At 40.2% G+C, this 25,838-nt stretch overlaps 2 protein-coding genes across 9 annotated transcripts in view; one reads left to right on the forward strand and one right to left on the reverse strand.

The window, feature by feature from the left end:
* The window catches only part of CENPP (centromere protein P), a 165,706-nt gene extending 164,594 nt beyond the window's left edge, over positions 1 to 1,112 (reverse strand). Inside the window, exons 1-2 of one of the 3 annotated variants that reach the window (XM_052779033.1) lie at positions 990 to 1,112; positions 351 to 495 (exon numbers count right to left, since the gene is read on the reverse strand). The gene's annotated coding sequence lies outside the window, so the exon portion shown is untranslated. Of the gene's footprint in view, positions 1 to 350; positions 916 to 989 lie in introns of those variants that run through there. The other 2 variants (XM_052779034.1, XM_052779032.1) reach the window with 2 other exon arrangements.
* NOL8 (nucleolar protein 8) lies at positions 1,067 to 17,256 on the forward strand. Of its 6 annotated transcripts, none has more exons than XM_052779012.1 (17): positions 1,067 to 1,147; positions 1,631 to 1,814; positions 1,982 to 2,044; positions 3,035 to 3,113; positions 3,414 to 3,561; positions 4,493 to 4,561; positions 4,879 to 6,819; positions 7,110 to 7,226; positions 8,487 to 8,606; positions 8,959 to 9,043; positions 9,925 to 10,069; positions 11,578 to 11,661; positions 12,433 to 12,710; positions 14,630 to 14,756; positions 15,198 to 15,268; positions 16,224 to 16,306; positions 16,633 to 17,256. In XM_052779012.1, exons 2-17 carry the CDS (start codon positions 1,676 to 1,678, stop codon positions 16,684 to 16,686), a joined length of 3,603 nt encoding a protein of 1,200 aa, XP_052634972.1. In that variant the 5' UTR covers positions 1,067 to 1,147; positions 1,631 to 1,675; the 3' UTR covers positions 16,687 to 17,256. The 6 variants fall into 6 exon arrangements, with proteins under 6 accessions (XP_052634972.1, XP_052634971.1, XP_052634973.1 ...); XM_052779011.1 differs by having other exon boundaries at positions 1,073 to 1,217; XM_052779013.1 differs by having other exon boundaries at positions 1,073 to 1,217; positions 9,928 to 10,069.
* Positions 17,257 to 25,838: the final 8,582 nt, after the last annotated feature.

Consider the following 25,838-nt stretch of genomic DNA (forward strand, 5'->3'; position numbering starts at 1 on the left):
CGGCCATAATAAAGAGCAGATTCCGAAAAAGAAAAAACATTACAATAGCCAGAATTTTACCCCAGGTTGTTAGCTAATTCCTCTTTCAGCAGCTGGCTGTTTTGAAAACAGTAACAACATATATACTGCTTACAGCTATTTTACCTCAAGTGATTTTACTAGACTGCAGAAGACTCAAAGACTAATTATAACTTCAAAGAGCATTATCTCCAGAAAAAGAGATACTCCGTACATACTTTTAATTAAATAAAACATAAATTTAACGACAAACAATCAGTTACTTCTCCTCACCCTCAGCGTACACGCGCATATTTGTGCATTAACGGTAAGTATTTCACGTTTCTACGTACCTGCCCGTATACACCGCTAAGCATTCGCTTCTAAGCTGCCACAGGAAGGGCCGGGAAGAGCATTCAAGAGTTCACGAGAAACGAACTGGTGGGGTTCCGTGTTCCCGTTGCTTTGCTCCTAGCCTCCAATGTCACAAGCTAACGGCTGGAAAACGCGACTCGTCAGACGAGCCGGCGTTGTCCCACCCCGCCCCAAGACACGGGTCGAGGCTCACAGGTGCCAGGCATCGGCCCGGCGGCACAACGCACGCCCGAGGAGAGGAGCCGAGAGGAGCCCGCAGCCGCGCCCGCCCCCAGAGCCCCGGGGTCCCCGCAGACCCGACAGCCCAGAGGCCGGCGCTGAGGAGAGACGCTCGGCCGCTCCCGACCGCCAACGGCTGCGGCGCGTGAGGCGCCCCCGACCCGCGCCTTCGAACTGCGCGCCCAACCAGCCCGCGGCGGGCCTGGGCGCTACCACAGCTGCGGCCCGAGCAGGGGGCGCCAGCCGCACCTTCGTCCTCCGTCCGCCCGTCCCCCGCGAAACAACAGAGCCGCTTGAAGAGCGAATCCCGAGGATATTATTCGAGACGGGTGGCAAAAGCGTTACTTCCTTAGCTATCGCCTTGTTTTTCACTTATGTCTTGCGGAATATCCCCCTACCTTCCTGCAGGGTTAATTACGCCCAAACCTTCCACGAGTCACAAGACCCAACCGGTGTGTTCCCATCACACTTGGCCGGCCGGAAACAGGACCCCGACAGAAGCGAGGAGACAATCAAAATCCGACGGGCCGCAGGAGGCGGAACCCTTTTTTTCCGAGTGAGTGCTAGGAAGGGATGCGAGGGGGAAGATAAATTGCGTTGCGCTGCGAGGATCGCACATGGCGGCGGTGAGGGGCGGTCGCCGCGTTCCTGCGGGGGTGGCGGTTCCCGGCGGCTCCCGGCCTCTCCTGGGAGGGGGGAGATGGGGCTGAGGGCGACTCGTGGCGTCCCGTTCCCCCCCTCGTCCCAGTTTAGAAAGTCCTTAAAAGGTCATATCGCTGAGAGCTGTTTACACTTACTGTCATGTACCCACTCATATGCTTCAAGGTTTTTTAAAAAAACCCAACACCTAAACGCTGGTTACTTACAGCAGTGCAGTGCTTACTGGCACTGGGCTGGAGCAGAGCGTGTAACCTAGCGCAAAGCGAAGGGGTTCTTTATGGAGGGCTTCCGATGGAAGGATTTGTTCTGTAATTTGGTGTTATGATTGCATCAATCCCTACGATGTAAGTGTTAGTGAACTATTATTATCTTCTTGCAGAAAAACTGAGTGTGCGTTACAGGTGTGACAGCTTGACTTTTCAGCATGGAGAAGAAACAAGTTTCAAAACGCTTGTATGTTGGAGGGCTCGGCCATACGGTTTCAAAGGCTGAACTGCAAGAAAGATTTGGCAAGTTTGGGCGTGTTTTGGATGCAGAGATTATTACCAGGAAAGATGATCTGGGTAACAGTTTTGCATCATCCTTTAAAAGTGAATTGTTTTTCAGTTTGTAGTGTGAAATGGAATTTTTGCTTCAGAGACACTTTATTTTCAGGAAATAGATTAATTTTCAATTTTAAAGGAAACACGGAAACTATATAGAAATTAACTGAATGTTTATCATTGATCAGGGAACCCTATGAAAACATTTGCTTACATCAACGTCAGCATTTCTGATGCAGATCTTAGAAAGTGTAAGTACTTTTTTTTTTTTTTTCAGAGTAATTTATGGTTTTGAGCCAAGTTGCATTACTGATAATGCATCTGATGTTGTCAAATCAGGATGTGGTCAGGGTAGACCCTGTTTCATTCTGTCATCATATTCATTCCATTTTCTTTAAGCTGCAATTTTATGGAAGTTGCTTTACTGGAGTTTTCAGTAAGTAGATGTAAGCAGATTAAAAAGATTCCATGTGACTGAAATAGCTGATTAATAAGTTCGTTCTAATCCTTTTAGGAAAAGGTATAAGAAACGTGCTTCAAATGCTTTCATCAGGTCCATAAAACATTAGAAGTGACTTGACATGAGAGGAAACCCAGAAGGAGGGCTTACATAAAGCATGCTTTTGTTAAAGCAATTTAACAAATCCCAAAATAGTTGGACTGCAGAACTACTGGCAGGCTTATAAAGCCACTTGTGTAATATGTAGCAGGAAAATGGCAGATGAAGATACCTATACCCGAAGAGAGGGATTGGTAATATGCCCTTTTATGTAGGGAGTTCTGCCACTAGGAATAGGAAAGCTGTTTGAGAGTGACTAAAAGCTAACCCAGCCCTTGATACTTAACTTCCTTAAGTTCTAGTACAACACTTTTCTCTTTGGGTTTCAGTACTCCTTATCTATGTTTTTCAAAGTACAGAAGTAGTTAAGTGGAGAAGAGCCTATCTGACAGTAGTATAGAAACTTCAGGGTATATGTATCTGAATTTTCAGGTTTGTATTTGAACTGAACCATACAGGCTTCAATGACTCTTTTGAAGTCAGAACTTTAATCTTGAATGTACACCTTCTTGTGTAAGAGTATGGTATTAGACCTTTCATATACAAACTTAAATCAGGTGAGTAATGGAGTATAAAATCGTGCTAAAGAAACTTCAGACTATCGTAGAAGGAGGCATAGTTAAGTCTAAAGTGTATTTTTTTAATGTAGAAAATATTAATTTCCTATCTATTTGTTTTACAGGCATGTCAATTTTAAATAAAACAAAATGGAAAGGGGGGACACTGCAAATTGAGTTGGCCAAAGAAAGCTTTTTGCACAGGTAAAAATCAATTTTAAAAAATGTATGTTGTTGCTAAAGTTACCCTTTTTCTGTTTATCTGATAATATTATGGCTGTGCTTTCATCTGCTATGCTTTTTCTATTTTTTATTGACATTGGTGGACTCTTGATGCATATTAGGTACTGCAACATGTTTTGCATCATTATTCCCTTGAAGGTAACAGATTTGTTAATTGCTTGAGTAGTGAATGGTTACTGTTCTGTGGGAGAGGGTCACTGCCAGCTGTAATTTAGCACACAGGCAGACCTTTTTTCATATATGATATACTTTTTGGTACAGGCTCGCCATGGAGAGGGAGGAGGCAAAGCTGCAGAAAGAAAAGCCGCAGAGAAACGACAAAGTGTGTCTGTTAGAATCACTGAAAAAGGCTGGAGTTGTAGATTTTCACATGAAAGCAGTACCAGGTACAGAGGTGCCAGCCCATAAGGTATGGTGGGGTAGATAAATAGAGAATTAAAACAAAAACCAGAATTGGGCACAAGCTTATTACATCTAAATTTATGTCAAATCTCTACACTTTATGTGTGTAGACTTTTATTAAGTGTGACAGTCCAATTTGTGAGACGTAGTCTAAAGAAATACCTTATGTGTAGACATGTAGAATGCTCCTGTAGTTCTTTGTAATGACTGGCAATAATCTTGATCATACTGTCCTCTCTTGTCTTGTTAAGTTGGTAAATGCTTTTTTACTTGTTGATGTTGGGAATATCTTCATGTCACCCTTGAAAGCATGTAAAGAGAAAGTGTGTCTTATTTTTATACAGCATATACTTTTTTGACAGCTGGGTTGTCAGGAACTGATCTCTGTGCTTCAGCACATTCAGGATCAGGGTCTACACATGCTTACAAAAGTAAGGCTTAGAATAAAATCACTGAACATGCAAATTTACGCAAGAAAAATTGTATTTACTACAAAGTGTTCAAAATTATTTGCTAAGCACAGAATGTTTTTGGAGGGTGATGGGGGGGGTAATTTTTTAGCAGGAAGGAGGAAAAGGGCAAAATAATAGTGATCCTGTCTGTATATTTACCACTGTTAATTCATAAACAAGAAGCCTTATACTAAAAATAGTACTTGTAAAGAAATTAATTTCTTTATTGTCATTCTTTATTTGCACATAGTAGAAGTTTGGTTTTTTGGCTGGTTGGTTTTGGTTTGTTCTTTTTTTTTGAGAACGAAGCTGGATAAGTTGTACAGTACGAATATATCTCACTTAAGAGAGTAAACAAAAAAAGAATTAGTCACAGTTGGTTCTTTATTAGTGTTTTTGTTATCCAAGAATATACATCTTGTTTTATTCCAGGATCACTTCCATTCCTTTTTTTGTTTAACACTGATTATTTTTCTTTTCTTTTAGAAATGGGTTGTTGGGAAATTCGGCAGAGTCTTGCCTATCCTGCACCTCAGGAATCAACAAAAAAATAAAATATCCTTTTCCTATTGGCTGGCCATAGGCACAATTCCCTCTTTCTTTTGTCATATGGGGAGGCATTTGCTTAACACTTTTAATATCAACTACTGTGTCATACTTGATTTACTGAATCACCTAAGTAAATCTTGCAGTAAGTTTTTGTGATTTGAATAAATTTTTTAGACTGCAGGTCAGTTGCCTAAAGGCTTATGGTCATAACATTAAAAAGGACTCTCTGTTGTCCTTTCACGCAGAATTTAGCCTGTTCATAAAGACTGGAAGTCTGCTTGCTAAAAGAATCGTGTTGTTTTAATTCCTTAACTGAGACTAACATTGTGAAATATGACCCATCAAAATACTGCCATAACCTCAGAAAGCTGGAGCCAGACTTGACACATGTAGTTCCTATATCTGAGCTTACGTGGCACTTGGAAGGGGGAGATGATACCATAAACAAGAAGCGGCAAGGAGAGTTCCCTCTAACTAAGAAGCCACCTAAAAAACTGAAGCAACTGAGCAGTGAGACTTTGAATGGAGCAGTAGTTTGCTCTTCTGGGTGCCAGTCACATTCAAAAAACACATGCTCACCACAGCTAGATCAAAGATCAAAATCCAAACCCAATGAGAAGTCTAAATGGCCTTCATCAAGGACTCTGAAGAGTGAAATACCAGGGAGAGGTTTATTATCAGATAAATGCAATGTTTCTGGAGTTACAGCTCAAAATAATACGAGTGTTTCTCATAGTGACATTGATTCTGAAGAGGAAATCAGAGCAATGGTAGAGAGAGAAACAGAGAAAGCTGAAAATGCTGAGACTGAAAATGACCACTTGGAAATTGTTGGGGATAATTTTGAATTAAAATGCAATAGTCACTGGTTCTTAAGCAATCCAGATGCCATGAAGAAAGCCATCAAAGGAAGTTACAGAGAGAAAGAGATTATGGAATGTGATAATGGCTATGATTCAGCAGATACAGATGAAATTATTGCTGAAAGTAAAATTCCAGATCTAAGTAGCAGGAAAACTGCAGTTTTAGAAGATTCTAAACAGGTGACGGTGGAAAATAAAGAAATATTAACAAACAAAAAATGTGGTTTGATAAACAATTCCTCACTGAAAACTTGCAATTTAGAAGAAGAATACATTGAAAGAAAAAGGAAAAGGAAAAAATCTAGAATTGCTGCTTTGCAGAGTACAGCAGTTAACAGTACAACAAAGGCAAGTGATAGTGAAAGCTCTTATTCAGAGTCTGAGAAAGGGGAGTCTGAAGTCAGTTCCGAGTATGAATCCATGATGCAAAACTGTTACTGCTTAGACCTTACATTAGATGACTTAAAAGCATTAGCTACTGAAAACACTGGGACACCAGCAGAAGAATCAGATAGTACACAGAGTTCTAGTCAGTGCAGTGATGAAGAAAATCCTAAAGGTAATGTTGTAAATAAAACAAAACTTTCTAAATCTTGCCCTGCAGTTAAAAAAAAATGTATCTCTCCTGAAGATGTAGTTGCTGCAATTTTAGCGGGGGAGGAGAATGCTGATGAAGAAAGCTCCAAGGGACAAAATAATTCACATTTGAAGTATCAGCCCTTCAGAGGAATAGGGTCCCTTTATGAAAAAGAGTTAACTAAGGACAGCACTGATTTAAAGAGGAGGTCTGTAGAAAGTTTAGGTCTTGAAGCTTGTATTTCTTACTGTGGGGAGGAGTCATCTAAAAGACAGTCTAAGAACCATCCATTGTATTCACTTGAAGTCAGCAGTAAAAAGAGACAAAATATGCATTGTGAACAGCACAAGGGATTGTCAGATGCTGCCACCTTAGCAGATGAGAGAGATCAGCCTGTTTCCAGGCCATGTTTACAAGGAAAGAACAAAGATGTGAGTTCTTTACAAGATGACCAAAATTCAGAGCATGGAGATGCTGCTGCTAGTACTGATCAGAGCAAAGATGAGAGCAGTGACGTGGATAGTAATGCTGCAGTGTCACAGAAATGTATTAAACGACAGTTGAAAAGCCCAGAACTGCTTTCAAAAAAATTGAAGAGGGATGTAAGCAATAAAAATCCAGAATGTGAAGCTAATAAATGTGAGAATGGGAAGACAAGCCTTCTGGAAAATAAAGAGCTTTGTCTTCATGCTACTGCTTCAAAGGAACCTAGTACAACAAAGAAACAGTTGCAGGATAACCAGAGGAGGCTGGCAGCTCTGGAAGAGAGACAGAAAGAGAGAGAATTACAGAAGAAAGTCATTCGAGGAGCTCTTTCAAGTCTGGTAATTACACTCACAACTTCTACCTGGATAGCATGCAGTAAAAGAAAAAGGGAAATTAATAGATGTGGTTTAAGATACTTTAAAATCATATTCTGGAATTTCTGATTACATTGCCAGTTTTCTTTCGGGTGTATACAAAATGATGCATACCTAATTCCTGGAATGTCTCTAGAGTTGCAAGAGGAATAGTAGATTCCTCCTTTCATGTGATGGAAATGTCTTTTAGATACTTACGTGTGATGGTAGCAAGTATTTGGTATGTTTGACTTGACAGTTTCACTCTTACATAGGATAGCCAGCCAGCAGGCAAGCGTAAACACATCATATTCAATTCAGATGCGGAAAGTGAAGCTGAAATAGATGAGACGTTGAAGAAAGATGCGAGTTTGGGAAATACACGTGAAGAAGTAAGTGTTATTAGGAAAAAGTCCAGTATTCTGTAAGGTAATGCCGTATCAATGTAACTCTGCCTTTTATTCTGAAGACTGTTTTTTGTAGTGAAGTGATAGAAAAAAAAGTAGATAAGGTTTGAATTAATATGAGTGATTCTTCTTTTTTTGCTAACATGAAACGGGTTTCAAAAAACTTAACCATGCATCTGATAAAGCTGGAGAACTTGGAGAATTTGTAAGGAGTTTGAGATTTGCATAAAAGAGATTTTCATTTTGATTAAAAGAAAAAGAATGTTTAAGTTATAGGGCTTATGCATAATTAGTTTTGAAATTTCACTGCTTTTAGTCGAAGGAAGGGGAGAAGATTTGGCTTGAGTAGTATAGAAGGACTCTTCGGTTTTTCCAACACTGTGGACAAAGAATCTTTATTAATGCAGGGTCTTGTCTTTAAAGCGATGTTAAGGTCCAAAGAAGTTGAGTGGGACTTCCTCTTTACACCTTACCTAATTGAGACCTTTTTTGACAGACTTCTCAGGATTTTACTGCCATACTTTCAGCACAATTAAGTGCTTTTTTCTGGAATACAACTTCTTGTGTAATCACATTTTTTAGTCACATCTCTGCTAAAGCTTTAAACCATTGGTTTTGCTTTTGTTGGGTTTTTTCTTCATAGTAAGATTAGGACCATTCTCACTATTTAATTAAAATCTTTTCTCACTTTTCCTCACGTTTAGTGCTTTTTTACATATATATCTCTTACCCTGTATTTAGAATCCTTGCCCTGTATTTTTCCTTTTCTTTAAAAGAACCTCTGATTCTATAGAAAATTGTTTCAAAGACATGGAGTGCTTACCTTTTGTAATCATTGATATTTATCAACTGACTTAAACTATGTTCTAGAGTTTATACCATAAATGACGCTTGTTCAGAAAGGATATAATTAGACACTGATATTTTTAAATTGATGTCCCTTGACGTAATCAGAAAGTTGGAGTTTTATATCTTACTCTCTGATATTGTAAAACCTGAGTTACCCTTTACATGGATATTTGGCCGATGCTAAAATTTAGCAGTCATAACTGTAAAACAGAATTGTACAAGGTGTGTATACAATGTAAGCTTTGGAAGCGCATGGATCAATAAGTGAGCTGGTTGTTCTAGAAATGCATTCTTTCAGATAAACTGGAAAGCACGTGAACAAAGTTGATACTGATTTATTTTCTCAAACTTAACGTAAATGGCTGCTTTTCTGTATTTTCTTTTTGTTTAATAAAGGATGAATCTGCTCCTAAAACTTCAGCCAGGCTGTTTGAAAGCAGCGAGGATGAGCAAGATGATACAGATGGTGATAGATTCAAAATTAAGCCCCAGTTTGAAGGCAAAGCTGGTGAAAAAGTGAGTGAACCCATTACTGTAATTTAGTTTTCTTCTAAGTCTCCATAATGCCACTTCAGAAGAACGTAACATGTAGGCTTGCATACTTGCTGAATATGATTTTGACAAACTTGCAATAGAATTCTCTTAAATAGAGGAAACAGTAGCCATGGAGGAAATAATGTGTGTTGGGGAGCGGGAGGAGGTTCTCTGATGTTGTCATCTTTGAATACAAAGAAGTTTCTGGAAAAGGCATCAAGAGCTAAAGGGTTATTAATATGTTGCTATAATTATATTAAAAAGAAAAAAAAGTTACAGAATGTTGATGACTTTCTTCTCCAGTGCTTAATAGGATCTATTTCATTTTGTTTAGCTCTTGCAATTGCAGTCACGATTTGGCACAGATGAAAGATTTCGCATGGATGCTCGATTCCTTGAAAGTGACAGTGAAGAAGAAGGTAAACCTGCTCATATTTCTTGGTTAATGATAGTAATAGAGCTATATCTTGGAGCCTTAATTTTGGACACTTGAAGGAACTTATGGACTACTTTGCTTCTTTGGTGATTCCTTAAAGAAAATAACCCAACTCTGTTGTGGCAGTACATAGTATATATTGGTGGCTGTGTTTTCTTAAATGTATATGTTGCAAAAGTATTTGTAATAGCTGAGTGAGATGTACTTGGTTGATAAATCGACATTTGAAAATATTTTTTTTAATACAGGATGATACCAGAACGTGTTTATCCATGTTTTTCACAGGATAAGTGGTGACTTGTTAAAATAAACTTTTTGACCATTAAATTCATTTAAACTGTTTGTTTTGTAGTCATCCTGCAGTCCATGGCTGATTTGGCAGCCTTAGAAAGAAAGATTTTTTTTTTTTGAACAGCAGAAGGCAGAAAAGCTGAAAAAGGCAAACTTTTAAAAGTATTTCTCCCCCCCCCCCCAAAAAAGAAATTATTAACCTAGTTTTCAAAATTCAGAATTTGTTTCTGAAACTTAAATTTTTGCCTAGTTCTGCTACTCACTTTGCTGTTTTAATGTGATCTTCTGTACAGCATCTAACAGTGGCAGAGTAGTTGCACAGTTATGTGATACAAGCAGGGGACAGGTTAAATAACTGATCTGATTTTCACATGAGATAGATGCCCATGACATTTCTCATCAAAGATTTTCTACAGTCCAAGGGAGAAAGCCTCTAAGTCGCTTTAAAATAAAGGAAGTGAGGTGTTGATAATGTGTGAGCTCTTCTAGTACTATAGTAATGTTATATAGCAAATATTACAGGCTTACTCAGGTCATAGCAGGGAAAAAATAATGTATTTATTTTTCTCTTAGCAGAGACAAACATCTTGAAGGCAGATGAGGAAGAAGAGCTTGCTGCGGAGAAAAAGAAAAATCTGCAAATACTGGGAAGCCTCTTGAATATCAACCTGGAACACCCTAAGCCAACTAAAATGGCCACAAGTGCTAAGAAATTCAAGTATGAATCATCCGTTATCAGAAAAGAAGGAATTTTAGGAATGCTTAGTTTTTGCCAAGGTTTCACAACTAAAATTTCTGCCTAGCTGACTGAGAAAAGTATTTCCTTCTCTGTTGTGTGGATTTGAAGTCAGTCTTTAATGCAGTTTCCTAATTTGAGTGTCCCAATAGATTATAAAACTGGTAATTATTATTTTAGGGAAAAAATTAACGGATGCGTGCTTGAGTTTCTTCTAGTAGATTTTGATTGATGGGATTGTTGGTTATGAAAATTAGTATTTTAATAAGTCCTTGCCTATGTAAGATATATTTCTGTTCTCTGTGGAGACAGACTTAAGGTGGCTAAACAAAGAAAGAACATGTGAGTTGGGCAGTAGGTCAGTAAGTTAGACTAATAACTTCTGTAGCAGTTGATAAGGTTGTTGTTTTTTCTGGCCTACAGGTGATTAGCGTGAAACTTCTTTTTCAGTGAAGAATTTTTTTTTTTCATTTATCTGTACTTCTGCTTTTGGGAAATTTCTTCATTAGATTAGGAATTTGTTACATGTTGCTGTTGGGCATGCTGTAGCCTTCATTAGAGGATGATGAGATAGGTTTGGAAATGTACTGTTGGAAGTATGGTGACATATAACTATGCACTTGAACAGAAATTGGTCTGTGGACTGAATTGGTGGAAGTTAGTAGTGTTAAGGGTAATGCAATAGTGTGCAATTAGTAGATTTTTACTGACAGTGACTATTGGAGTTGCATCAGTTCACTGCTCACTGCTAAATACCATTGCGACTGCTGCACAATCATACTTAATTCCTTACTTTGTACAAATTTTTGTGTATTTTCTAAAGACTAAGCAGAGGGGGAAATAATCTGTGCAACCTTAGAGGTCATCTTAGGAAAGTTTTGTGACTGACAATGTTCTCTAATACCCAGTTAATGATACAGTATGTAACCATTTAAAGGCGGTTAATTTATGCCATAAGCATTAATTTAGGGAGAGGAGGGGAAATAAGTGATTACCTTCTTGCATTGCCATAAGGCAGCATGGGCTTTGCTATGCTAGTATTGGGGTCAGTCTAAACCTTAGACTGCTTTAGGTGAAAGTCCTCAAAATATTTAAATTTTGAAAGGTGGACTAGTGGGGGTTTGTTTGTTTGTTTTTCTTCTTTTTTTTTTTTTTTCCCCTTGGACTCTTTGAACTTATACAATGTTTGGTACTAGAAGAAATAAATATAGATAGATATATCAATATGGATAGCTATATTGATATAGCTCCTCAAAAGATAAACAGGTGCAGGTATAAACTTACTGCATAACACACACAACTTGAGGTCTATGTTTTATATGAAATACTACAATTTTATTAAAGCCATTTCTGTTTATAATTTTTCCTGACCTGGACACTGACTAGCAGGTCAAATGTGAATTTGAATCTGACTGTAAAGGTTTAGGGTAGCTTTCAGTTGAGCATTTAGAATGTCTCATGTTTTTTTCTTTTCCTTTCTGTTTTTATAGAGATATTAATGCCCTCCGCTATGATCCCACAAGACAGGACCATGCAGTTTTTGAAAGGAAACCAAGTGCTACAGAAAAAGACAGGTAATATTACAGCATGGTAACTGTAATTGTGATGTTTCTTCCCATGGAAAGATGGCAGAAGACTGAGTTTGAAACTATGCAGACTGCTATGTTTTTTCTTTAGTTCTCCCTGTTATTGATAAAATCAAGATACAATAAGAATTGTGACCGCTAAAAACACCATGTAATGTCATCTTTTCTTTCTAATCCATGTACTCTCTGCATGCCATTTTCTGTCTTCCTTTCTCACCTTCAGGCTATCCCTTTGCTTCAAGTCATGGACTTTAAGATTTGCAAATCCGTGAGAAAAAAAATATTATCTCGTAACATTTATTTTGCCAGAAAAGAAATCTGTCCTAAATATCTTAACTTAAATGCTATCACATGTTAAGTGAAAAGTCAGGATGTAGTTAATTATAAAGTAGACTTGTTCCTGCCTTTAGAGTCGAACCTCAGCTGTTTCCCCAATGCTTACCTTCAAAGGGTGGGTAAATTGCAGGAAGTGAAAAGAAATGGGTCAAAAGTGTAAACCAAAAGGATAGTCATGCAGCCCTATAAACGTATTTCTGGCAATAGGAAATACCTTATTGCCAGAACCTGGAATTGCTAAGAAAAAAGAAAAGGAGGAGAAAAAAACACCAAAAAACCCCCACCCAAACCTTAAAAGTGAACTACTCATTAATGTGCTTAGATAAGTTTAGGAAAACATTAATAGCAAGGTTGCCCCTGAGGGAACCTTTCTTTTAAAAATATATGTGCTATCTTACTATCCTTTTAATAATCTCATTTCAGTAAAGCTAAAAGGAAGAAGAAGAGGGAAGAGAGTGAGAAACTCCCCGAAGTGTCTAAAGAAATGTATTACGATATTGCTGTTGATTTAAAAGAGTTGTTTGGATCTTCAAAGAGCAAATCAGAAAAAAAAGAAGAAATACCCTGGGACAAAGACGATGTGGAGGACTCTACCCCACCCGACCATTTGGAACCTAACGTTCGGAGTAACGTAGCTCAGGAGTCTAGTGGTTTCACGTTTTCCTTCTTCGGAGACTTGGAGGAGTCAGGCATAAAAGAAGGTAACAGCAGAACATAAATAATAGTACAATTTCTAATGAGTAGCTTACGTCAGGCACTGTAGAGTAATATAGTGTATGGAAATTCAGAATCCAGGGGATTTTTAGAGGCAAAAGTCAATAATTATGCAAATCATTATGATCTTCTCTAACACTTGCCAAGATTGTTGTAATTTAATCACAGCTCATTCATGCTTGCATCCCAGGAATTTTAAAAGGGGTGTTTTGAGAAGGAACTATTATTTAATTGGTTTTGAACAGTGATGGAAAAACTTGTTGTCATCCACTGAATTTCTCACAGGGAAAAAGATGATATACAAGTCAAATCAGGTTTCATATAAACCAACAAGATTGTAAATTAAATATGTGTTAATTAAGGTAGTATTACGAGCAAAAGAAAATCTTAGAGTTGACCCCAAGATCCAAGAACATTTTATTATGTACTTAATTTTATTATTGTACCTTTAGAAAATTGAAACTGAACAACACATGATTATTGGGGTGTCCAAACTGAAGATAAATGTTATGAAATCAAGATTAAAAAATCTGAAATCAAATCACTTAATAAGTAGTAATGTAGGAAGTAAAAGAAACTGTGTGAAGTTAACTGAAATACATACAAAAAACCCCCAACCAACCAAACAAAAAACCCCAACAACAAACTCCCACGTTTCTGCTGACTTCAGAAAGTATTCACTGTGTTATGAATGCAGTAATATGGGTTTCAGAGTATGTAAGAGATCTCTAGAACAAAGCGGAGAATAACAGAGATGTAGTTCAGAGTTCACAAAGTTCTTAGCACTGAGAACCACACTTGAGCACTGTGTCTTCTATTTGCTGGTTTGAATAATTATTGGTTTATATTGCATAAGAATCCTGTTTGGTGGCAACAGGGCCACTGTGCTAGCTGGTGTATTGACACAATCAAAAAGATAAATCTCTCTCCATTGCACATACCTCAGCTGCTTAGGTGATTTTTGTGATTATTTGTGGTGGTGGTGGTGTTTTTGTTTAACCTGACTTAAGATCATGTGTGTCATGTGGAAGCCATGAAGGGAGAACATGTAGATAGTATTTTTTTTTTTTGAGCACAAACTATGGGTGTTTTGTGGACAATTTAACCCTGCAAGTGCTCACTTTTTCCAAAGTAGCATTTTCTGATCTTTCTCTTGAATAAAATACTGTTTGTGTTTCATAGTGTAGTTACTGTTGGGTTTGGAAACTGTTTTATATTGCCCGAGAGAGGCAGTACAGGAGCTGTCTTCTCTATTCTGGTCATCCAGACAAGTACTGTGCATATACTCTAAAAGAAAAGGGTACCATAGGTTTCCTTTTGGTGAGGTGAAATAGTAAGGGCTCGGGTACATGTTTAGGTTACCGTGTGTAAACTGCTCTTCTGGCAACTGGCTGTGTATGCTATAGGCAGGAATACATATGTGAAAATAACATAGCTTAAAGTCACAGAAAGAATAAGCTAAGGCATTGTGAGTTTCTTTGCAAAGGAACTTATTAAGATAGTTCACAGTGAAAGAAAGCTTTTATTCCAACTTCTGCAAGCTGAAAATATGAATAGGCACTATTACTCCCAACTCAGTTGATAATGATTGTTAGGTTGGTGTGACTTGATAGAACCCTGGACCCTAACAACAAGCTTCAGATGGACTCGTACACTTTTTCCCTATGCTGTGATGATACTAGTTGTGAATTTTGAGGGTGAATTTGTGATATATGAGAAAGCAAACTAAATTCATACCTACCCAGAAGGTAATAGAAAACATGGGAGGGGAGGTTTCTGTCCTTCTTAAATCTGTGTTTTCCAATTTAAGTGTTTCACTCTGAAGTAGAAATTTTTACTGTCAAGTAGGGGAATAATCTGGGGTTTTTGTTTTTGTTTTTTTTTTTAAATTGTGATATTATTGCAGAGCCCTACATACTTGAAACAATAAAACCTGTAAAAGTCACATGGCAAGAAGATCCACGTTTCCAAGACAGCAGTTCTGAGGGTGATGATGAACCAGAGGCATCAGAAAGTGAAAGGGACAAAGAAATGCAAGTTATATTTGTATTTGTTGTCTACTTGGTTGTAGTTGTTTAATGCTATGAGAACATTAATAGCAGCACTCGGGTCATGGGAAACAAACATCTTCATTCCACATCTCTGAACAATGGAAGTCTTCTTAGGAAACTGTTCCTTGCTGCACAGAATGTAATAGCCAAAAATCTCAATACCACACTTGATTTGAAGTTGAATATAAAAGCTGAGTTTCTAGTTCGATGCATGAGAATTTAACTGGGTAGTGGGTTTGGCCAAAAGTCAGATATATATTAAGTTTTCTTAAGAAGTGTTTTTTTCTAGAAGGCTATACTTGGTTACTATGGAGTAGTGTTCTTCAATGCATACTATTTTTCTGAAGCATTACAGCTTTAACTTTTGTTAATGGAATTTGACAGTAACTTTCATGGTGCTAAAATTCCTTTGTGTTTGTCTAGGTTTTTCTCTTTACCGCGAACAGAAAGTGTTAGATTTTTCTTCTTCTCCAAAGATGATGAACGACTAAGAGGTATAACAGAACTTACTCACCTCTTTTTTGTAACTCTTACTGAAATTCAATGAGGAAAAAACCCTGCCTAGTTATTAATATTTTGTAGTTAAAACACAGATGAGGGGTTTAAGAAAAAAAAAAAATTGCAGTTTTCCATCATTACTTGTGGTATAAACTGTGGTAGCACATCCCACAAGAAAGTCCTGGTAAAATAAATGCTGAACAGCTATCTTGCTTTCCTGTTTTCTGATAATTGCCTAATGATCTGAACGTAGCTGGTCTTTTAGGGCTTAGCAAAAAAAATATGTAAATATTCTTATCAGCCACATATGCCGACATGGTTCTTGATCCTTAATAATGTGGGTTTTTTTTCTTGTGAATATAACAAATGTCATAGTTAAAACCAAACAAAACAATAATAAAAAAAACAAAAAAACACCCAAAGAAAAAAAAATAATTAAAAAAAACCCCAAACAATGCACAGGCCACCAAAACAATTGCTTTTGATATTTTATACAATAAATTATCAGGACAGCCTTAAATAATGTTTGTTTTCTGAGACATGTTAGATAACTATCATTAAAAGTTACTGTGTTAATACAGTTACTGTACTGTAATCTTCCAGCCTATCTGATTTACAGTGCCTGTTAAAATTGAGCTCTGAATCCTTAGCAGGCATAAATTTTCTTGCGAGATGTGCGATAATGGTGCTGAGCTTTTAATGAAACAGATGCTGTTTCACTGCAATTTACATGTCAGCATATTAAGGAAAACTGCTGCTGCCTTTCATTTTTCTTAGTACACAAGGCTGTAATACATAACATTTTTGTTTGAGCCAACCATGTTGTGGGGGCAAGAGAGGAATATGAAGAACAGGCCTTCTGACTTGATTGCTGTGATGCTCATGAGATTTACAACCACCACCATATTCAGAATTGTTTAACCGTATTAATTTGTTCTTTGTTTTGTGCAGAGGGCCCTAAGTTATTTTGTAGATCAATAGACCTCGCTGAAGAAAAAGATGGTTGGGAAGACAGACGTAGATTATTGCTTGAGGTGAGCATTTTAACATCTGTTACTTGGTAACTGCAGCTGAAGGCTTAGCATGAGGAGGAAGCATGGCTGCTTATTTGCTTAATTTGCATTAAAAATTAATTCAGGACCTTTAGAAGGGCTTGAAACTTCGTAATTACTGGGGAACTAAAAATTTTTAGTATAGAAGTGTGTATAACATTATGTTGGGATGTCCAGTCAGGTAAATTACTGAATCTCTATTATTGTACAGGACCAGTTACTTTACTGCATGTAAAAAAAGTGTTTGAGACAAACAGGTGAATTTAGAAACTTTTCACAATATTATGTTAAAATTTAAATATTTTCAGGAATGCCGGAAGAAGCATAAGGATGCAAGAAGGAAAGTGAAAACAAAACAATAAATCTTTCTTATCTTACTGGTCAGAAATGTTTCATGTTTCTTCTTTGAAGAAGTTGCAGAAAAATGTTACTTTCAAAATTCTACTCTTTCAAAGATCTAATAGGAAATAATATTCGAAAAGACTCTTAAACCTGGTTTCTAAATAAGTACATGTTTATTGTGTCAATTCAGTATTTGTACCAAGATTTGGTTTTATGTCTATATGGGTTAAATATGACTTGCTGCTTTGCAAGATTTTTGAGAATTTGATCATGTAACAAAGACAATACAGGGTTATTTTGCTGTGTTCTCAGGCCCCAGCGCTGAAGGGGGTTGAGAAAGAGCAGGTGGCTCTGTGTCTGTAAGACTATATAACTGGTATTCTGCCAAACATAATAGAGATCCTGTTTGAGATTACTTTACAAATATTTGGAATGCATTATTTCCAGAGTAAAAGTTTACCAGAAGTTTATGAAAATACATATATAACGAGGAAGACTTATGAAATGGGTATATTTGTATTTCTTCACAGAGCTGATTTTTCTACTTTTTAATTGAGTGTGTACGTTAATAAATAATAAGGACAAATGTTGCCAGTGGTGTATGCTTGTTGTTGAATGAATGATATTTTTACATATAAAGTCTTATTCTTAGGTCTGTTTGGCCTGTATGCTGCTGAGGGTCTGCTAGAGCAGAGAGGCTCTGCCAGGCCCACCCTGGGCTCCCGCTGCCAGGCCTTGCCTGGCCCCTGGCCCCAGCCCAGGGGCAGGCGGGTGCTTTGCCTCTTACCGGTGCCCAGGCCAGCACATGTGTCGCACTCCCAGCTAGTTGTGCTATGCTTCATGAAGGAGCAGCGTCTGTGGGTGCCCTCGGCAGCGCAGGAGCAGCACAGGAGCAGTTGCCAGGGCCTGGGGAAGCAAAGGGGTTCATGGCTGTGAGGACAAAGTGACCGCAGCACGGGATTGTCCGGCCGAGCTCTCGGTCTCAGTCCTTGCGCTTCGAGCCCTTGGCGAGACAGTGTTCCCCTACAGAGCCCCGGGGTGCAGCCTGGGAGAGCGGGGTGTGCGTAGCAGAGAGTGTGTTACAGGCCAGAAGAGGACCTGAAGGAGCAAGGGGCAGTCGTGATGATGTGGAATAGTTCAAGTTGTGATTTTAGGGCAGCAGCAGCAGGAGGAGGGGCAGTGCAGTGCTGGGATATGGATCCAAATTGAGGATGTGTGGTGGGTTGACCCTGGCTGAATGCCAGGTGCCCACCAAAGCTGTTCTATCACTCCCCCTCCTCAGCTGGACAGGGGAGAGAAAATATAACGAAGGGATCCTGGGTCGAGATAAGGAGAGGAGAGAGCACTCACTGATTATCATCACGGGCAAAACAGACTCAGCTTGGGGAGAATTAACTCAATTTATTACAAATTTATTACAAATCAACCAGACTAGGGTAATGAGAAATAAAACCAGATCTCAGAACACCTTCCCTCCACCCCTCCCTTCTTCCCGGGCACAACTTCACTCCCAGATTCTCTACCTACCCCCGCCAGCAGCACAGGGGGACGGGGATGGGGTTTACGGTCAGTTCATCACACGTTATTTTCTGCCGCTTCATCCTCCTCAGGGGGAGGACTCATCACACTCTTCCCCTGCTCCAACGTGGGTCCTTCCTACGGGCTGCAGTTCTTCACAAACCGCTCCAGCATGGGTCCCTTCCACGGGCTGCATTCCTTCAGGAGCACACTGCTCCAGCGCGGGTCCCCCACAGGGTCACAAGTCCTGCCAGAAAACCTGCTCCGTGGGCTCCTCTCTCCACAGATCTGCAGGTCCTGCCAGGAGCCTGCTCCAGCGCGGGGTTCCCACAGGGTCACAGCCTCCTTCGGGAACCCACCTGCTCCGGCGTGGGGTCCTCCACGGGCTGCAGGTGGAGATCTGCTCCACCGTGGACCTCCCTGGGCTGCAGGGGGACAGCCTGCCTCACCGTGGTCTTCCCCACGGGCTGCAGGGGAATCTCTGCTCCGGTGCCTGAAGCATCTCCTCCTCCTCCTTCTTCACTGACCTTGGTGTCCGCAGGGTTGGTCTCTCACATGTTCTCACTCCTCTCTCTGGCTGCCATTTCTGTGTCTGTCCTGCAACTTTTTTTTCCTTCTTAAAAATGTTATCACAGCGGCGTTACCACTATCGCTGATTGGCTCGGCCGTGGCTGGTGGCGGGTCCGTCTTAGAGCCGGCTGGTATTGATTCTGTCAGACACAGGGGAAGCTTCCAGCAGCTTCTTACAGAAGCCACCCCTGTAACCCCCCAGCTACCAAAACCTTGCCACACAAAGCCAATACAGGATGCAAGCACATCTGGGACTGGGACATCTCAGGTGATTGCGGACCGTTAGCAGGGCTATGAAAGAAGCTGGACGGGTTGTGGGGAACTCACAGGCATTGCCAAATCCCCAGAACACCACAGCTTTGTGTTTCAAGCAACAAAAATCTACCACCAAATCATACGCCCACCCACACTCACGCCAACCCTCGGTAGAGCCCTGAGCAATGCATGAGGGAAAGAACCTCCTTTACCAGGTCCTGGAGGTCAGGGCTTGGCCACTCTGATCATAAACAAACACCAAGGGCTTCCACGTGATCAGAGCTGCCAGCACATTGCCTTTGCCACCTGCAACTCTTGTCTCAGAGTTTTTGCTGCATTAGCCCCCAGGACTGACACGTTGACTAGTCATTCCCTTCATGGCTTTGTCAGTATTGGCCCTCAGCGGGGCCTCCAACGCCCTCAGAAACTTGGGGTTTTTCTTCTGCCTTCCACTTCTTTAGACTCTTGTTCCTGCTTTCAGTATCTGCAATTCAGGAACTGGGCACCAGAGCACTTCTTAACATGCAAAACACGCTAACAAGTTGTGTCTCTGTGCCTAACTTTCTCTAACTCTTCAAGTCTTCTGTGGCTAATTGGAGAAATTTCAGGAGTATAGCCGAGCAGAGGAGATTGAAATGATAAGGAACAAGAAATCAGGATTTCTTCTTTTTCCGGTTTTCTTTGTCTTGCCGCTTACAGAACAAGTAATATCAGCCTTCTCCAATTCGTATTGATCCAAAGCATCTGCGGATGATGTCTGAACACGTAGGAAACGGTGAGATTGTTTCTGTCAGACAATGTATGGGACATCATTGTCCTGTGCTCCATCATCATCGTCGGTCCCTCTCCACAAACTCCATCCATCATTTCTCTCAGTGGTCACCTGGACTTGCATCATGATTTCTCAAATCTAAGCTTTTCCCTCTAACATCTGTAGCTGAATGATTGAGCTCATTTGCACAGATTCCCACTGGCTTTATTTGGAGAACCAGCTGCACACAATCACAGAAGAATGTTGCTTACCTGCCATTATAAAAAAAAAAATGTAGCAAAGAAAAACAATTCATTAAAAAATAATGTATGAAGTTCAGGTTTCCTCCACTTTCCGCTGTGGGTCACCTTAGTGGAATGCTTTCAGTGAGATACACAGGAGAACAGGTACAAACACAACGGAGGAGTTGGCTCAAGAGACCATCAAGCAGACTACTGAAAGACAAGGCAAGCTTTAAAGCGCCTGAAGCTCCGAAGCAGCACCTGGGTAGCTGAGAGGTGTTTGAATGGGTGGAGGCCAATGAGAGGAGGAAAGCCGGATGGACACTGGGAAATGCAGATGTCCAGGCAGTCTGCTGGAATGACTTCTTTAGAAATGGTCAGTTTAAGCAGGACATGTGGAAACCTGTGAGACAGTGGTGAGAGTCAGTACACAGTATACTAGGCAGAGCAGTGTCACGGGTGTAATGGGAAAAAACAATATTTCTTCTCCTGAGCATAGCACATGGGCTGGAAATTTCCACGTTGACATCATGGGAAAACATTGTCTGTGGAGGACCAGGGTTTGATGCATTTCATAGGATGAAGGATGTGCTCATATTTTCTTTAAGAGTGGAGAACGGTTCCTGAGCTTTGCAGGCAGGGCACAGCTGTGCTTCTCCATTCAGGCCCAGAAGGTGCTCACCATGCCAAGACCAAAGCTGGGCAGCCGGAGGGCAGTTCCTTCAGTTTATGCATGCTCTTTGCCAGGGATGGGACTCATCCTGCCTCGTTTTGACGGTAAGACTAAGTCACCCAAGTTGAATTATTTCCAGTGACATAGCCATTTATCAAACACACTTTATGTGGAGCAATGACTCGGAGACACTGCAGCTGTAAGCTCCATCCCCATCAGGCAAATCTTGTCCTGTGACCAGATCTCTCACTGCCTGCTGGGTAATGGTGCTCCCCAACCATCTGCAATACAAATGTAGGTACCAAATGAGTTCCACCCCGAGGTTTGCACAAGGTCTTGGAACTCATAAAGTACAGATGTGCCTCACGGAGGTCTTTCCCTCACCAAAATGTGTTTCCTCAGCTCATAGTTTGGGGGTCCATGAATGTGGAATGGAGAGACACGGTCGTTACCAGGGGATGAAAGGGAAAGCGCTACTGAGGAAGACAGCTACTGCCTGGTGCAGGCCCAGGGAATCACCCTCCAGGGATGCAGGTGTTGCTAAGGAAGCTGTCCCAAACAAGGTACCTTGCCCCCAGAGCATGGGGTACCTTGCACCCAAGGACCCAACTTTTCCTTTTGGATCTTTCCAGGAAGTTCTCAATCCAGACCATTGGCTTTCCCCATTGCTCTCCCATGCTGCTTCATTTTCTATATTGATGACATCACCCATTCATGTAGAAGCCTCTTTCAGATGGTCTTGCTCATCCTGAGGGACTCGTCCCGTAGAGCTAAGACATCCTTACCAGCATTTCACAGAATGAGAGAATGGTTGAGGTTAGGAGGGACCTCTGGGGTCATCGGGTCCAAACCCCTCCTCAGGCAGGGCCACCTAGAGCTGCTCACCCAGAACAGTCTTCAGATGGCTTTTGAATAGCTCCAAGGACGGAGACGCCACAACCTGGGCAACCTGTGCCAGTGCTTTGTCACCCTCACAGTCAAAAAATGTTCCCTGATGTTCAGAGGGAACCTCCTGAGTTTCACTTTGTGCCCATGGCCTCTTGTCCTGTCACTGGGCACCACTGAAAAGAGCCTGGGTCGCTCTACTTTGCACCTTCCCTTCAGGTATTTTTACAGACTGATTAGATCCCTGTTAAAGAATTTTCAGTCATGGGTTTCTCCAGGTTTGCTTTATTAACAACTCAGAGTTGGGCCACCACCACAGTGAATGGCAACCTTCCAAAAATTTCTCAGTCTTATATACCTTTTTACCACCCATTATCCCAGTCCAAAGTCTTTGTAATTTTCCAGTTGATCTCGGTCCCTGTGTCGTTATCATTCATCATCATTTTATCTCATCCGTTCTTCTTTTGTTCTGTCTGCTCATCATCCTGTGGGTTTCGAAGTCCATCTTGGGTCAGTCGTCTTCTCATCCCCTTTACTTTGAAGTCTTGTACCTACACAATTCTGAAAAAAATCTCTCTGGTTGTTCCATTAACTATGCCACATCTATCTTTGTAAGTTCTACCTATTTTAATCACTCCCCAGCTACGCACCTGTATCTTGCTGATTTTTCATCTTTTGTTTGATCTGTCTCTACTGATTAGCTTGACTGGGTTTTAATCCAGTCCCGGATTGGGGTTATACAGGGGCGGCAGGCTGAGAATGCTGTTCATGACCTGTTGAGCAGCTCTGTTGCCATTAATAACCTTAACCCATTCTATATTAATTTCTAACAGTCTTATAGTCCTAAATTTTCTAAAATCTTCTACAAGGTGGTCAATGAGTCGGTGGTCACGATCTCCCCCCCGTAGGAATTACCTTTTACCTCCTTCTTACTCTGTCTTGGCAGCTCCAAGCGGTTCTTCAAGGTTTGTTGCTCAGACCACAATCCATTATATTTTCTGACATAAACATAAAGCCCCATTGCCTAGTAGTTAGTTCCTAAACCCTAAACCATGTCTAGTTATTGTTTTCCTATTAAATTTTAACAGATGGGGGCTGTACACAGGACTTTAGCAGCAGGATTTTATTCAACCACCCTATCGCCATTGCCTCTCTTATATTTCTACAAGCTTACCATTAGCCTGTGGATGCCAAGGCTGAAATTTCTTTCATTCATTTAATACTCAAAAATCTAGAAACTCCCTGTACTATTTCTACAATAAAATGGGGTCCTTCTAAAATACCAAACTTAGGGATAATTTCTTTTTATAAGGCCTTAATTATTTCTCTAGCCTTGTTGGTATGACATGGAAAGGCCTCTGGCCAACCAGAAAAGGTATTTATCATCAACAGTAAGTATTTGTATGAATTTCACCGTGGTAGTTCCATAAAATCTATTGGCCAGTATTCCCCAGGAGTTATTCCTTGTATCACAACTTCTCCTATAACCCTCTTGGTAATCTTTGGATTATTAGCACAACAAAGAACACATCTTTTAATTATTATATCTGTTAGATTTTGCATTTTTGGTTCTCCAGCCTATCTTTTGGCAGTCAATACCAATGCATTTGCTCTCGAATGTGTTTCTTGATGTAATCTTTTAAGTAAAATTTTCAACATCTTTTCAAAAGTTAACAATTGTTTCAAAGGTGTCACCCATCATCCCTGATCATTTTTAGAACAATCTAATTGTTCTGCCAATTGATCTTCTCTCTCGGTATATTGTGGAAGTGATAATTCTAAATGAGGTGTTGGAATTAAGGCTCCTTCAAATTTTAACTCTTTTAGAGCTGCTTCTTTTGCCACCTGATCTGCTTTTTTATTTCCCCTTATAATTTCACTGTTCCCCCCTTGATGGGCTTTACAGTGTATTATTGCAACTTGCAGAACTGCCTGTAAAAGTTTCATTATTTCTTCTCCATATTTAATTGGGGTTCCTTGCGAGCTTAAAAGTCCTCTTTCTTTCCAAATCGCTCCATGTGCATGCGCCACTCTGAAAGCATACTTAGAATCGGTATAAATATTGACTCTTGGCCAAGTTCCAAGGCTTATGTTAATGCTACCAGTTCTGCCTTTTGGGCAGAAGTATTCTTAGGCAGAGATCTAGCTTCTACAGTTTGAGTAGACATTACCACATCTTTTCGCTTTCCTTTCAATACAAAACTGCTCCCATCAGTGAATAGCTCCCAACTCCACATCAGGCAAGGGTTCATCCTGCAGGTCAGGTCTACTGGAATACACCTGTGCCAATAGTAGTCAGTCATGATGCAGTTCGCTGGATTCAGAAATTGGGAGTAAAGTAGCAGGATTTAGAGCAGAAGTCATTGAAATTGCTACATCATCTTGTTCCAGCAACGCAGCTTGATGTTTAGCTAACCTGCTTGGTGATATCCAATGACGTCCTTTGTTTTCAAGGAGAGGCAACACGGCATGTGGTACACACACAGTGATTGGTTGGCCTAATGTTAATTTTCGAGATTCTTCAGTCAACGTTACGGTAGCTGCTACTGCCCTCAGGCAGGCTGGCCATCCTTTACTGACGTCATCTAATTGCTTGGAAAAGTATCCTACCGGTCTTTTCCAGCTTCCCAGTTTTTGTGTCAAAACTCCTAGTGCCACACACTGTCTTTCATGTACATACAAATAAAAGGGCTTCTTAAGTTCGGAAGTCCTAAGGCAGCGGCTTCCATAAGCTTTCTCTTAATTTCATCAAAACTTTTTCTACATTGTAGTGTCCATTCAAGGATCTCCTCTTTATGGCAGCATACAATGGTTTGGCAATTAGTCCAAAATTGGGGATCCATAAACGACACCATCCAGCCATTCCCAGAAATCCTCTTAATTGTTTTTTTGATGTAGGGAGAGCGATCCCACAAATTGCTTTTTTCCTTTCATTGCTTAATTCTCTTTGTCCTTTCATAATTTCAAATGCCATGTATTGGAGCTTTTCTTTTCCAATCTGTGCCTTTTTCTTAGAAACTCGATACCCCACCAGGCCCAGGAAGTTAAGCAAACTAATGGTGGCTTCCAAGCGGGCCTTGTAATTATCAGAACCAATTAGTAAACCATCAATGTATCGCAGCAATGTCACAGCATCATTATCACTTTGCCATAGTTCCAGCTCTTTAGGCAGTATGTTACCAAACAAGGTGGGGCTGTTTTTGAATCCTTGGGGAAGAACAGTCCAACAGAGTTGTGTCTTTCACCCTGTAGCTGGATTTTCCTCCTCCAAGGCAAAGATGGTCTGGCTTTGCTTATCCACAGGAATAGAAAAGAAAGCATCTTTCAGGTCCGATGCTGTAAAATAAGCGTTACTGTCAGTGATTGAAGCAAGGGGAGTGTATGGTTTTGGAACCACAGGGTGAACATCTACTGTCCTCGTGTTAATTTCTCATAAGTCCTGTACCAGTCTATACTCTGAAGAATGAGGTTTCTTTACAGGTAAAATTGGAGTATTCTATTCTGGTTGGCATTCTCTTAACAGTCCATATTCTAAAAAGGAGCTTATCATAGGTTCTAAACCCTTTCGGGCTTCTGGCTTAATAGGATAATTGTCTTTTTCTTACCAGCTGGGCTCCCGGTTTAAGTTCAATCTTTACCAGAATCACATTCTTCGCTCGTCCAGTTATCTTCAATGCCCATACCAAAGGTGTAACTGCGTTTAGTACTTCTTCTGGAATATACGTTTCTTCATCAGGATTTTCTTCAGTTATTAAACATATCTGGGCTTTCCAAGCTGTTTCTGGAGGAATATGCAACTGAACGGAGTCTTCAGAAAAGGTTAGTTGTGCATTCAACTTACAAAGTGTGTCCCGTCCAAGCAGTGGTAACAGGCATTCTGGCATATAGAGAAATTAATGAGTTAATTTAGTATCACCAATTGAACATTCCATAGGTTTTAAAAACGGTCTTAAGGTTTTTTTCCCTGTCACACCAACATTTATTTTAGTTTTACTTAAGGGACCCTCACAACTAGTTACTACAGAATGTGTGGCTCCACTATCAACTAAAAAATGTGTTGTCTCATTCCCCAGCTTAACTGGAACCAGAGGATCGGCTTAGAATAGATTCCTCCGGTCCCCTTCAGTCTAACCCGATTTTTGTCATTACTTTAATAGCCTCCTCTTTCCTTTTTCCCTTATCATTAGAGAGATTAGGGCATTCCTTTTTCCAGTGTCCCTCCTATCCACAGTATGCGCATTGATTTCCTCCTAAAGGGACGTTGTAATTTCCTCTATC

The sequence above is a fragment of the Harpia harpyja genome, chromosome Z (genome assembly GCF_026419915.1).
Source record: "Harpia harpyja isolate bHarHar1 chromosome Z, bHarHar1 primary haplotype, whole genome shotgun sequence".
NCBI classification, from domain to species: Eukaryota; Metazoa; Chordata; class Aves; order Accipitriformes; family Accipitridae; genus Harpia; species Harpia harpyja.